General features: G+C 43.6%; 1 protein-coding gene across 6 annotated transcripts in view; it reads left to right on the top strand.

The window, feature by feature from the left end:
* The window catches only part of FUBP3 (far upstream element binding protein 3), a 60,387-nt gene extending 53,785 nt beyond the window's left edge, over positions 1–6,602 (top strand). For all 6 annotated transcript variants that reach the window (XM_079961349.1, XM_079961347.1, XM_079961344.1 and 3 more), the window contains 3 exons: positions 1,020–1,091; positions 3,190–3,317; positions 4,953–6,602. In XM_079961349.1, coding sequence (XP_079817475.1) covers positions 1,020–1,091; positions 3,190–3,317; positions 4,953–4,961 — 209 coding nt within the window. In that variant the 3' untranslated portion in view covers positions 4,962–6,602. The remainder of the gene's footprint in view (positions 1–1,019; positions 1,092–3,189; positions 3,318–4,952) is intronic.
* The last annotated feature ends 8,264 nt before the right edge of the window (positions 6,603–14,866 follow it).

The following is a 14,866-nucleotide window of genomic DNA, read 5'->3' as shown; positions in this document are numbered from 1 at the left end:
AACACGGTGTCCCATCAACCTTGCTGCAGACTCTATGTCGTTCTCCTTGGAAGAGAATGCTTTGGTCAAGTCCTTTTTAACTGCCCTCAACACTCTTCAAGTTAGGGCTTTGCTTCCCTGCACATCACTGTCCTCCTCTTCCCCCACCACACAACCACCCTTGCTACAAAAACTTCCCATTGCAACAGGATGGGGGGGGTAGTTAGGTGGTCAGAAGGTGCTATTAGTTTTTATTGCCCACTTTCCATTAAAAATCTAGAATGCCAGCTCTTTAGAGGGAAGCCTTCTCCATAAACCCTGTTCTGGGCATGTAGTCAGGTTGCAGCTCAGCATTTGAGCTCATCATTTGATGCAAAAGGTTCCAAGTTCAATCTCCAGGTGAGTCTAGGAAATATGCTTGTCTGAAATTCCAGAGAGCCACTGCCAGTCTGTACACAATGCTGCTCTAGATGAACCAATGGCCAGACATTAACAGCCAGCTTCCTGTGCTCCTGTTTAATTCAGCCCTTTATTCAGAACTACGAAGACTAAAACCTTGGTTTGCTTTTTTAGAGGAAGGTTCATAATTCAGTGGTTAAAGCAGATAGTTTTATGCTCTGTGAATTTGTCTAATCCCCCTTCAAAGCCATCCAAGCTGGATGCTTAGCTATGGTATAGCTTAGCATTACTAGCAAACTAGGGCAGGTTGTGGTAGAGAACTCCTGGTATTATATGCTTGGAAGAAGTACACTCTCCACCATGAGCTACTTTGGGGGCCTAATTGCCTATCATGCAGGGCTAGTGTTGTGTGTGTTGTGGTGTTATTTATTTATTTATTTATTGAATTTATATACCACCCTATAGTTGGAGGTCTCAGGGTGGTACACAGAATAAAATCAAAATATAAAACCACAAAATACATAATCAAAATAAAAACAACAACCCAATAACACCCCAAGTGTAAGAAGCACTGTTCTCTGCACCTCCCACCCATTATTCTTTCTTCTCCTTTTCTCCTCTCTCCTTGGTGTCTTGTACAGGTCAACAGAGCCAACAGCAGAACAGCCAACCAGACTACAGCAAGGCGTGGGAGGACTATTACAAGAAACAGAGTGAGTGAAAATGAGTTGGGTTGGGGGCGGGTGTTGCAGTAATTAAGAGTGTTGAACTAGGACCTGGGAGAGACCAGGTTTCAAATACCCACTTGGCCATGAAGCTCACTAGGTGACTACGGGCCAGTCGCTACCTCTCAGCCTAGCCTTCCTCACAGGGTTACAGGTTACAGGGACAGGTGGACTGTTGTTATTACTAATTTACCCACCCTTCACCCTAAGGTCCCAGGGTGGGTTACAAGAATTAAAACACAGAATTAAAAGCACTTTAAAGCACCTTGTCACTACAGAAATAAGCTGGGTTCCAAAAATATACCTCTCAAGTGTCAAAACCCAGGATGAAGAAGTACATCTACAACATTCTTGTTGGCACCCGGTCTACCTCAATGAAGGACAATGAAGGAGTGCTCCTTTGGGGGTGAAGTCAAACTGTTGGAGAGTTGCAGCTCCTTCTGTGGCTGTAGAAACCGAAACGGAAGAAAAATGTTTTGTTGCAGCTGGGGCAGATGAATGCGTCTGGTTGTGCTGCTGCAGATGCACCATGGTGTTTCTTCTCTCTACACTCCTCCCAGTAGTCAGTTCTCCTCTGGTCACTGCTACTAATGCATGACCTGACTGTCTCCAGGCACTGTGGTTGTCTGCAAGGGATTACCACATGGCAGGGTTGATGTTGTCAGCCTTTCAGTTCACATTTGCAGACATCTTTGTAACACAGTTGGTCTGCCAGCAGACCTAGTGCCTAATGCCAGCTCCTTGTACAGCACATCCTTTGGGAGCCTGCCTAGAAGAGCACATATTCTTTTGAGACTCTGCTGGACATGTGATCCCCCAAGCCTTCCTGATGTAGTGCATGTGGAAGGCATTGAAGCTACACTTCTGGCAGGTGTAAGCTGCCCATGTCTCACTACCATAAAGCTCAATATGTACGTTTGGTGGACCTTCATCTTGGTATTGGACGTTAGCATCATATTCTCCCATATCCCTTTGGAGAGGCAAGCCATTGCTGTAGCTGCCTTGCCAATACACTTGTCTAGCTCAGCATCAGTGGAGAGATTGCTGGTTATGGTGGAGCCTAGGTAGCCCAGGTAGACAAAACCATCTACCACCTCAAGCGTGTGGTCGCCAGTGCTGATGACATCCTGACCCAAAATGTTGGTGTTCACTAGGCTGATGGTGAGGCCGAACTCCCTGCAGACTCAGGCAAAATGGTAGGTGGTTTCTGTAGTTTCCTCAAGAGTACGCTGTCAGGGCTGCATCATCTGCAAACAACATCTCAAGACACTTTTGTCTTGGTGCAGAGACTTCCCGGGGTGAACAAACCCCCATTGCTCCTTGAGTGGATGTACACACTGTCTGCAGTTGAACTGAAGTCATGTGAGAGTAACAAGAAGAAGAATATGTCAAAGGGAGTTGGGGTTGAGAGCACAGCCCTGCTTCAAACCACTCTTTATAGGGAAGTCACTGGAGGATGAGCTGGAGTTCTGGATGGTGCTGCACCCGTTTTTTGTGGAAGGACACAGTGATCTTGTGGAGGTTAGGTGGACATCCTGTCTTGTTAAGCTATGTGAAGAGTCTCTTTGGTTGACTAGGTCAAAGGCCTTCATCAGGTCTATGAATGCAATGTGTAAGGGGGTTTCTCTGCTCTCATTTCTCTTGCTACCAGTCTTAGCGACCAAGAAAGATTCTGTATAGTATGGAGGTAATCTTCCAGGTATTTGGGGCCTGAGTCATTGTGGATTAAACCTAGAACCTTCTGTATTGCAAAACAGATGCTCTACCACATTGTAGCCTTTGTCCTAAAAATAAAGATTCTAGTCCTCGTGAGTCTGATTTAAGTAGGAATATAAGAAGCGGTCAGACACTGTCAGTAGCTCTCCAAGGTTCTGGGCTGAGGACATGCTTACTGTGCATGTTTGGGATCTTAACCCTGAGGGTTGTTGAGGGGGGGGGGGACTAATGATTAAAGGATGCCTGCCCTGGGTCCTGTATTTGGAAAGGGGAGGGATCTGGGTTTGGTGGGTGCATTTGAGTATTTCCTTACTTGCTTCCTCTGACGCTTGACTCTTTGTTGTTCTTTCTCCACCTCCTATCCCTCCAGGTCATGCTGCCACTGCTGTGTCTCAAGCCAGCTCCCAGCCTGACTACACGATGGCCTGGGCAGAGTATTACAGACAGCAGGCTGCTTATTATGGGCAGACATTAGGGCAAGGCCAGGCCCACAACCAGGTGGGTCTCGCTTCTCTCTGCTGTATCTACACCCTTCTTCCTGATAGCTGTTTCCTTGCATTGTTTAGTCATGAAATAATTTCACAGAAACAACCAGTGCTGTGTATCTTACAAGATCGCTTGTGACATATCAGCAACTGCCTGCTCCCAAAGAATCACCTCCCAGTTTTTGAAACATTTTCTGCCTGGTTTTCTGGAAGGGGTGACTGCTTTCCAAACCTAGTTTACCAAAGTTTAACTTTGTTTAAACTTGAAACTTAGGTTTTTTTCCCCTCTCTCATAACGCTGGAACTCATGGACAGCCAGTGAAGCTGAACATTGGAAGGTTCAGGACAGATGAAAGGAAAGGACTTCTTCACACAGGGCATAGTGAAACTGTGGAACTCACTCTCACAGGGGGCAGTGATGGCCACCAACCTGGATGGCTTTAAAAGAGGATTGGGCAAATTCGTGGAGGAGAGGGGCTATCGATGGCTACTTGCCATGATGGTTATACTCTGCCTCCACAGGAGCAGTGGCACTTCCGAATACCAGTTTCTGGAAGCTGCAGGAGGTGAGAGGGCTTGTGCTCAAATCCTGTTTCCCACAGGCATCCATGTGACCACTGAGAGAACGAGAGGCTAGACTAGAAGGGCCATTAGCCTCATTCAGCTGGCTCTTCTTACGTGAAGTTTTCCAAACTTGGCTTAGCCTCTTCTGGACCTGGTGAAAGCAAAGGCCAGAACTGTTAATAGTGTAGCTTGTGTTTCCAAGTAATGGGCACCCTGCTGGCAAGCAGCTGGTTTTCTGTTTTCCCAAATTTTCTGAGAGCTGAGGTTTGTTTGCACTCCTCTTTTCTGAATTGAAATTGAAGTCACACTTTGCTCGTACACTTTAGCTTTTTAAGGTGGTGTGAGGTAGCATGGAATACTTGAGAATTGCCACCCCCTACATTTCTGTGCAGAGGCCAGTGGTAGATGTCTGCTAACTGGAGAAGAGGGGGTGCTCTTGCCCACTCCCCTGCCTTATAGCCCCCACCCCAAGGGGCTGTAACTCAGTAGTAGAGCATCTACTTTGAATTTTTATTTTATTTTATTTATTTTAATTTAATTTATAAACCACCCACTCTGTGCGGCTCACAGCATATGTTGAAACATACTAAAGCATCAAACATTTAAAACTCCCCGTTACAGAGCTGCCTTCAGGTGTCTTCTATAAATCAGATAGTTGGCTCTCAGATAGTATGTACAAGTTCCCAGGTTCGATGCCCACTGGCATCTCCACGTAGGGCTGGGAGCTGCTGCCATTCCCCCAAAATAATGACTCTTCCAGACAGAGGCATCCTTCCACATCTTGCATGCAGCAGGGAAGCTGTTTCTCAGATCAGGGAAGGGCGACTCTGTGGCCTTCTAACTGTTGCAAGACTCGTTCCCATCACACCTGAGCACCGACCATCCTCACTGGAGCAGGTGGGAATTGCAGCCCAGCAACATCTGGAAATCCACACCGGTTAGCCACCTCTAATCTAGGTGTGCCTTCCCGGTCTGATCCAGCAAGGTGGTTCTTGTGTTCTAAAATGTTCTTGAAAGTTTTCTTTCTTAACAGTGGTTTTTCATTTTGTCTCTCTCTTCCCTCCCCCCTTCTTCCCCTTTGCAGGAGCAGTAGAACAACATCCTTGACTCTTCTTTGTTTGTTATTTTCCCCTCCCTGCCCCCCCTTTTCTCTCTCTTGCTCTCTCGGAATCATTGTGGAAACAAACCTTTTTGTAACAGAGGGTTTCTAGATTTGCACCATTTTGATGAAGAAATCTTGCTTTGGTTTTTTTGGTGAAACACTAGTTGTTAGGATAATCTACACTGAACTTTTTTCTAAGAATCAGGAACAATTAGTAATGTACTTAACTTTATGGACTTTGCTGGGTAATCTGTTTGGGGGGAAATGTTAATTATTTTGGGGAGGCTTTTTTGTTTGTTTTCCAAATTTATAAGGAAAAGAAGAGAGAGAGTAAGAAAATAAGTGAAACTCTAGGGTCCTTTTTTGGGGTTGGGGGGAGAAACCAGAGAATAACCATCATCGAATCTTACCCCAGAGCTGTGACATTTCAACAAGTGTTTTTAGTCCCCGTCCCCCCACCTCTTATTGTGTGTATTCCACCCCCCCTTTCTTCCACCTTGTTTAAATCTTTTCTGTTGTAACAAAAAAAGGCTTGGAAGTCTTAGGTGATATGTAACAAATTAAAAAAAAGAAAGAAATTTTTGAAAAACAGTATTTAAATATTCTTAAATATGTAAATTCATTAAATATATGACTTCTAATTTCTTGTATCTTGGCTCTTTTTTATTTTATTGCATTTTTAAGAAAAGAAAGAAAAGAAACTGAACTATGGTATGTTATTGTAATTAATTGTGTGAATTCTTTTATCAAGACAGTTACTGTTTGCTGTCAGGCTGGTTATCAAGGGGGGAATTTTTGTAGGGGGGGCTGTATAATTTTTAGAGATCTAAAGGGGTAATATAAAAAGATGTGTTTAATTTTTTTTTAGCAATTTTATTCTGCTTTCCATGTTCTCCATTTTCTGGTTGCATCTGCGTATCTAAGACCTCCAAGCTTTGTCTAAAACAAAAAACACACAAAAACAAAATACTTTTTGTCTATTTCAGAAATAAATACTCTTATTTTTAATATTAAGATAAAACTGCTATTATTAGTACTTTTAACAAACACTGTGGAACATTAAGTCATATAAAATAGTAGTAACTATTTTTTAATTCCAGGGTGTGTGTGTGTGTTTGCTTTCCCCCACCCCTCAATTTTTTTTGTTCATTTATAAGTATTTTCTTATCTTAATATTTGTCGAAATTTTACCTAGAGAAATAAAAAAATAAATAAATCTAGTATTAACCCCAGGTATGCCGCTGAATACTTTTTTGATTTAATAAAAGGGATATTATGGTTTCCAATGTTTACTTGTAGTGTTTTCTTGTACAGATAACAGTGTATTTTTAAAGGAGAAAAAAATAATAATAATGGGAAGTAAAGCTATTTTTTCTTGACATTTTTAATTGACCTGCGGGACATTCCGTTTTGAACTGTACTGAAGTTATTGTTCTAGGATCCTTCCCCCTCCCTGATTTCTTTATAATGCTTGAAATGTCTAACTATAGGTAAATGCAATTGGATAATATTGAGCATGATGTGTTTTAAACAAATGAAAAATTGTTCTTTTTATTTGACTGACAGTTGCATTTTACACTCTCTCTATAATAAAGCAAATCCACAAGGAAACTTGTGGGTTAAGTATTAAAAGTCTGTTTTTTATCACTGCTCCATTACCTGGAAAAAAAAGATGTCAAGTAGAAGCAGCATTAAAAAAAAAAAATACGCCTCCCCATCCTCTCTATTTTATCTTTTTTGTGGGTTTGTGTGTGTGACTAGCTTTTTTAAAGGCTATATTATAGTGCTGTTAGCTCCCAATCAAACCTTTCATTCTTTGTGAACTGTGCTGAAATTTCACACCTAGGTTCTCTTGCAACTGCAGAGCTGCAAAGGTGGTCTCTCCTTTCCCTCCCCAAAGTAAGGTGGTTATGGAACAGCCCCAGAGCAAGGAATCATCTCGCTAAAAGGAGGCATGTTATAAGCAAAAAAAACCTCAGATGATTTCCTGCTTCTCTTCTCTGCAACTCAAACTTGGGGGACAAGGTGGCATTTTTTTCTGCCTACCACTCTCATTTCTCCCCCTCCTTTCCCAGTCAGAACCCTCCTAATTTCGGGTCTGCAATTCTGGCCCCACTTACCTGCAAGTAAACCCTATTGAACCCAACAAGTCTTCCTCCATGGGTTGGTTGTGGCTCAGATTACGGTGCAAAATGCTGCTGTATTCCCCCCGAGTTCTTGGCATAAAACTCCTTTCCTGAAGATAATTGTATCATTACCCCTCTTAGTAGCTGTATGTGTGTGTGTGAGAGAGAGAGAGAGAGAGAGAATGGATTTGGTTGTGTGTGTTTTTTTGATGTTTTATTTATTGTTTATGACTGCTTTTCTTATCATGTAATGTGTTCTATTCATGTCGTAAGCCACCTTGAGCATGCTTTGACCTATGGAAAGGAGGCATACAAATAAAATTATATATGTTGGTGTGTGTGCATGTGTGTGTGCATGTCTGTCCCCTTATTTATCCTCCCCCCCAAAAAAATCCCCCCCTTCTGTCAATCTAGATTGAATGTGTCCCTTTTTCTTTTTTGGGATTAGAGAAACTTTTCAACTGGTTTCCCAACCCAGATTAGGTCATACCCTGACTTTATGAAAGAAAAGAATGAAACCCACTATCAAGCTTCATCTTCTTCTCTCCCCCCCCCCGCCCCACCCATTTACCTCCCCAACCAGCCTGGCATCTGTTCACTCACTCTTTTTAAAAACACACACACACGACCCCATCTGCAAAAGTGGCAACTCGGGGCCCCAGTTGAAAGCCGGAAGAAAGGAGGGGTTGGGTATGGCATCTCTTCAATACACCTCCAGAGAATCGAGAGGCACATATTGAAAGATGGGAATGGTAATAGCCACTTGGGCAGAAGAGAAGAAAAGCCGGGGGGGGGGGCGGATGGACGGACGGTTGGTATGCAACAGGGAAGAGGAGGTATAAATGCTGATGATGGGGAATAAGGGGGGAGGAGGAGGACATTACGGAGAAGACTTCCTCCTAATTCATCTTCCAAGCTCGCTGCCAAAAGAGCATTTGGTAGGTTTCTCAGGGAGCAATTGTGTGATAATGAACCCAAAGGTGTCCTTTAATTGAAGACAGGAGCATTGTGGCTCGTCCAACCCGAGACTCATAAATGGTCCAAGGGAGAGAAGCTGGGGAGGATGCATTTTCTTAAATGTATCTGTAAGTACACATGAGATAGCAGCTCCCTAGTGGAAATGTCCATAATATGAATTATGGAAACTGGCTTTCATGCAGCCCTAGTCCTCCCACTCCCCCCCCCCTTTAAATATCGAGTGGGTGGGGCAACCTACTTTCGCTAGGCCCTCAGAACTGGGCCGGCCATTAAGAATGGCGCCTCATGGAGCCGAGTTTTTCATAAGCAGTCTGGTGTCAGGGAATAAGTATTTTAAGTGCTTGAAATGTTACCAAATCGAGCAATCGATTTTTCATCTCTTTATCTCTGCCACCCCCACCCAGCACTAAGAGCTGCAGGAAAGTCGGGGGGGGGGGAGAGAGAGAGAGAGAGAACTTGGCATCCAGAACCAACTGTGGATGGTTTCGCTTTTACAGAACCATATATTTCCATTAATGTTTACTCCTGCACCTAACTGCTGGTGACGTGGCTCATCCTTACCAGAATCATTCTGAGCTACCATCAGCACCACCCACATTTCTTACAGCCCTCTCTACACTTTCTCCTGATGTTCTGGAAATTACAACTATATTTAGCTCTATGTTTAAAATGCCCATCTCTTTCGCTGTGAAGTTCTTCCAGTATCAGTGCCTGCAATGAGCTTTCTCCAGTATTTTTATGAACACAAGCCCTGATAAAGCAGAGCCAAAAATCCCTTAAGCAGGCTGTAGCCTCTATATTTTGTAGATTGCCTTCACCAGATCAATCCTGGTGCATATGCTAAGATCTACTTTGGGGGGGGGGGTCCTCCTTGGCTGCCTACGGTTAAGATTGGTTAGGTTGGCTTTCTCAGTGATGGACCCAGAACTGCGGACCTCTTATTTTATGACTGAAATAACCTCTTCCAGAAATTGCTAAGCTGCATCTCCCATCACCCTCAAGCAAGCACAGCCAACAGCCAGGGCTGATGGGAGTTGTAGTTCAACATCTGGAGGGCCACAAGTTCACATACATGCAATTGCCCTATTGGTGGCCGCCATTGGTCCAGTGAGCAAGGAAGACCATCCTCGTTGAGGCTTCCATGTAAAAGGTGGTAATTCAATTGGGTCTTGCAGAACAGGTTAAGGAGAGGAACATACATAGAGGCAGACCCCAATGACAAACAGATTCAATCAATTCTGGTTTTGCTTCCATTCTCCCTGTGGAATTCTATGAGGGCAACACACAACATGTACTTCTTCAAGTAGCACAGAGTTAACTATGGAACTTGTTCCCACAAAAGGCAGTGGTGGCCACCATCTTGGATGATTTTAAAATAGATCGGACAAATTGATGGAGGAGAGGGCTTTCAAAAGGCTACCAGCCAGGATATCCTTGCTGTGCCTCAACAGCTGGAGGCAGCAATACTACTGAACACCAGTTGCTGGAATCTACAGGGGGGAGAGGGCTCTTGGGCTCAGGTCCTGCTTATGGGCTTCCCATGAGGGCTTCTAGTTGGCTGTTGTGAGAAGAGGATTCTGGACTAGTGGCCCATTGGCCTGATCCAGCAGGCTCTTCTTACATTGAGACTGAGGAGGAGGAGGAAGCTCATGGGCTGTGTCCCCTCCCGTATTGGTTGTAAGCAAGGAGGCAGGCCGGTGAGGGCCAGCTGAGGGCAGAATGAGGTCAGTGGGGCAGCACCTTCTTCACCCTCCACTGGAACACCAAGATTAGCAGTTGCTGATAAATACAGCATCTTCTCAAACTCCCCCCATTCAATTTATCTGCTCCTCCATAAGAACTATCTGGCTGCTTTGGACCAAAGGTCTACTGCATACAAACCTAAGCTTCTGGGAAGCAGCTCCTCAGAAGGCAACATAAAAGGCAACATCAGCTGGTCTTTGGAGGATAGCTGCTGCCTCTAACCACAGAAGCTCATTTATTTACCATGGCCTATAGCCAGTCCTCTCTGGATTTTTATAAGGTGTGTCCAGTGGGATGAAATAAATTTACCAAAGATGGGATAGTTTTCTTTCACTGAATCAGACCATTGGCCTATCTTGCTCAGTGTTGTCTACACTGACTGGCAGTGGCTTTCCTAGCCCTACCAGGTGATGTCATTCAGAATAGAACTTGGGACCTTCCATATTCTCTAACTGCTGTGGCTCTAGTCTTCATTTTAAGTGGATATTTTATTTCCATACATATTCTTTCGTTTGGATATTGTTCTGTCAACACTGCAAGAATAAATACTTATCATACTGAAAGAAAGCTGATGGTATCCGTCCTCTGGGTATCTAGATCTGACCATCTGTCCTTTTGGATTAGCACATCTCTGGATCGGGTTCACTGATGCCTAAGGTTGCAATCCTAATCCATCTTTCCAGGCATACAGGGGTAGTGGTGAATATAGCAATCCATCTCTCCTGCCCCCACTCAATTTTTCAATCTTAAATTCAGTTTTTCACATTTCCTGCTCAGTTTTTGCAAAAAATATATATTTTAAGTTCTCATGGGTCTTCATCATTTTAACATGAATTTTCCGCAACACACTTTTTTATGCAGTTCCAATATACAATATTGACGCAGGTGGCACTGTGGGTTAAAGCCTCAGCACCTAGGACTTGCCGATCGAAAGGTTGGCGGTTCGAATCCCTGCGGCTGGGTGCGCTCCCGCTGCTCGGTCCCAGCGCCTGCCAACCTAGCAGTTCGAAAGCACCTCCAGGTGCAAGTAGATAAATAGGGACCGCTTACCAGCGGGAAGGTAAACGGCGTTTCCGTGTGCGGCTCTGGCTCGCCAGAGCAGCGATGTCACGCTGGCCACGTGACCCGGAAGTGTCTCCGGACAGCGCTGGCCCCTGGCCTCTTAAGTGAGATGGGCGCACAACCCCAGAGTCTGTCAAGACTGGCCCGTACGGGCAGGGGTACCTTTACCTTTACCTTTAATATACAATAAACAGCTTTTGTAAAGCAGTGCTCCCTAGTAAAATGTATTTTGTATGTTTATTTTTCCTAACAGGTGTGTTTATCTGCATTCTGTACACACTACTTGGCTAGAGAATTGCATTGCAAAATTTTGAGAAGTGTAAATTTCAAAGGATGGCTGCTTTTCAGTTTATGTATTGTTTCAGAAAGTGTGAATTAGGTAGGTTCACCTTTAAATGTGAATTGAGTTCAGTTCTCCCCACCCCCACCCCACATCCTTTACTTCCAGAGCACCAAGGTTATTTATGAACCCATCTTACTCTAGCTAGCAAGAAATAACAAGGCTTTCAAGTTTATGAGGCTTTCAAGCACAGAACTGCTTCAAATTTCTCCCTCTTCTCTACCTGGCAGTAAGTAAGCCCCATGGAATTCGTTCAGATATGGTAGACCAGATGTGAGGAACCCTTGGCCCTCCAGATATTGCTGAACTCCAGCTCCCATCATCCACTGGCCATGCTTGCTGGAACTGATAGGAATTTTAGTCCAGCAACATCTGGAGAGCCAAAGGCTCCCCACACTTGGATCTTACTCAGAAATGAGCCATATTGAAGTCAATGGGACTTACTCCCAGGTAGATTGGATAAGGATCACAGCCTTGCATGGGAGCCATCCCTGCTGCACACAGATTTACTTTCAAACAAACATGAGGAAGCTCACAGTGTGGGTCATGTACCAAACATTCTTTGAAATGAAAATAGATTTCTATGTCATTCTTAAATGAAAGGAGATAGGTCTCTTCCCTTGCATGCCTCCTCATAAGCAACCTGTGTGCTTAAATCGCGCTCTCTCGCGCTCTCTCTCGCTCTCTCCCCATCTTATTTACAGTAATTTGTATTAGCAAAGTATAACTCAGGGTGGGGGGAGAGAGATTCGCTGCTGGTGGCTCAAGCATTATTTAACTTAAGTATTTTCATTTGACAATACACTGATTTATTGCGATCTTATTTCCCTTCACTGTATTTATAACTTATTGATGGGATTCAAGGGTGGGGGGTTGGACACACACACAAACACCCATTCACCAACACTTTCCTCTACAGCGATTTGGGCCAGGTGTGTGTGTATTTTCACTCGTCCTTATGACATGAAAGGCAAAACAGCTGGGGCAAGATTCTACCAAAGCAGCGGGTGCTCAAGCGAAACTGAATGTCATCACAATGAAAAATTCTCACTCCATTTTGCAAAGCTTGCATGGTATGTGTGCAAACCAGCATATAAAAAAATAAATATCTGAACTTTGGTATCCAAATGGTTTAAAACAAAAAAATAAAAAGTGTCAGCGTCTAAGGCAGCATGTCTCTGAATGCCAGATTCTGGGAATCACAAGCAGGGAGAGTGCTGTTGGACCCAGGTTCTTCTTGGTGGCCACTGTGAGAACAGGGGGCTGGACTAGGTGGGGCCATCAACCTGATCCAGTATCCAGCCTCTGCTTATGTTCTACCTCCCCAGGCAGAGTTACCAGTTGCTGGGAATCACAAGCAGGAAGAATTGCTGTTGCACCCAGGTCCGGCATGTAAGCTTCCATATATATATATATATATATATATATATATATATATATATATATATAATTTTTTTTATTGGAAATTTCAACACAATGGTTTTATCAAAAATACATCATCCACATTATTATTATTTCCCCCCCTCTATTTTTCCCCTCCCCCAAACAAAAAAACCCAACCTCCCACCCCCCACCCCATCCCCAGACTTCCCTCAGCTCCTTTCTCTGGTTTCTCAACACATATTTCTATCTGCATGTTATAAAATTGTAGAGATCCTCAAGTTGTCTATCTATATATTACAATAAACAGTTTATGAATGTTTACTCAAAACCTGCCAAAGAGTCCAGTTCATTTTGTTGCTTCTTCAAATATTTCATAAAAGGTTCCCATTCGTCTTTAAAGTCACAGTTATCCTTATCACGTAGTTTGTGTGTCAGTTTTGCCAATTCCGCATAATCCATCCATTTTTCTTGCCACAGTTCTTTCGTCGGGATTTCCTCATTCTTCCATCCTTGTGCTATTAAGATTCTTACCGCCGTTGTTGCATACATACAGTAAATATATTTTTTAGTTTCTTTGGCAGGTCTTTTCCCACTATCCCTAATAAGAAAGCTCCAGGCTTTTCCCTAAATGTTAAATGGAACATTTTCTTTAGCTCTTTGTATATCATTTGCCAAAACATTTTGATTTTACTGCAGTCCCACTACTGCATGTAAGCTTCCCTTTAATAGGCATCTGGTTGGCTGCTGTGAGAAGTGGATACCATGATAGACATGGCATGATAGAGGTTTAGAAAATTATGTATGGCCTGGGCAAAGTGGGTGGGAAAACATTATAATTCCTCTCTCATAACACTAGAACTCATGGGTATCCAATAAAGCTGGATTTTGGAAGATGAAGGACAGACAAAATCAAGTTCTTCATGCAGCCCATTAGGTAAGCTATGGAACACTCTCACAGGAGAAAAGGATGGCCACCAATCAAGATGGCCTGGACAAATGCACAGAGGAGAGGGTCATCAAAGGCTATTAGCCAGGATGGCTGTGCTCTGTCTCCAAGGTGAGAGGCAGAAAAGAATATGAATACCAGTTGCAGGGAGCCACAGCAGGAGGAGAATTGTTCTGCTTGGGTCTTGCTTGAGTGTTTCCCTGCTGGGGCATCTGGTTGGCCACTGTGAGAACAGCATTCTGGGCTAGATGGGCCATTGGCCTGATCCTGCAGACTCTTCTTATGTTCATATATTATATCCATTAATTTCAGTGGGTTTCCTCCAAGTAAACTTTGATGGATGCAACCCAAAACTTTTAACCAATTAATCCAACCAATTAACTGATGAAAGATTCAGGTACAGTTTCGTGCATCCTGTAATGTGCTTGTATCCATCTCTTAATTCCACACACAAACACAACCCCTCCTGCTTTAGAAATCCTTGTTCCACCCCTTCCCTTATCTCTGAGGGAAATCCTCTTTCAATTAGTTTTTTAGCGGGGGAGGGGGAGAGCATGAAGCCTCTGATCTCTCATTGTCCCTCCTGGATGGCTCTCTTAATCCCTGGGTGCAGGTGTCCTTTTTGCCCCAAAGCAATTAACTGGGCCCTTCCCATTGTCTGGGGTGCATCACTCAACCTAGCTGCCCTACCCCACCTCATACTCTCAGCAGCGGGAACCCATATCTGGGCTATTCACTGGAGAATATTAAACTTATCCAGAACCCCAGGCAGGACAACAATCTTCCTGTAGTTCTTGGTCTTTGTTTATTTTTGCAGACCAGGTGGGCAGGCAATGGTTAAAATGGAAATCCAGGAATGGGTGGCTTTCCTAGTATATATTTCAAGCATCACTCAGAAGATCATTTGTCAACAGGGAAAAGTTAAAAAGGTGCCCCTTTGTCTTTCTCCAACTTTAGGTGTGTTTCCAGGGCCAGTGGAACACTGAAAACACTGAAAAGATTATAGTGCCCCCTCGTAATTCAAAATAATAACCATTTATCTGGGTTATGTTTCATCCTGCCTCTTATCTCAGTTGTCTGAAAATTTAAAACAGTGAAGGAAAAGGGTAAAAAAATAAGTTTAAACTATAAAACCAGGCTTCAAATAAAAAAAAAAACTTGCTGGAATAGATAAGTGTTTTTCAAGCGGGCCTCTCTGATCTCAGGTGGGAAGAAGTTCCACAGACTTGAACCTACAATACTGAATGCAGCATGATTCCTGATGGATATGAGCTGTGGATCCAAGTCACGGGGAACCCACAAACAGCTAAGGGTGTAG

The sequence above is a fragment of the Podarcis cretensis genome, assembly GCF_951804945.1.
Source record: "Podarcis cretensis genome assembly, chromosome: Z".
Classification (NCBI taxonomy): Eukaryota; Metazoa; Chordata; class Lepidosauria; order Squamata; family Lacertidae; genus Podarcis; species Podarcis cretensis.
Note: the sequence above shows the minus strand (reverse complement) of the source record. Positions and strands in the feature narration are given on the sequence as shown.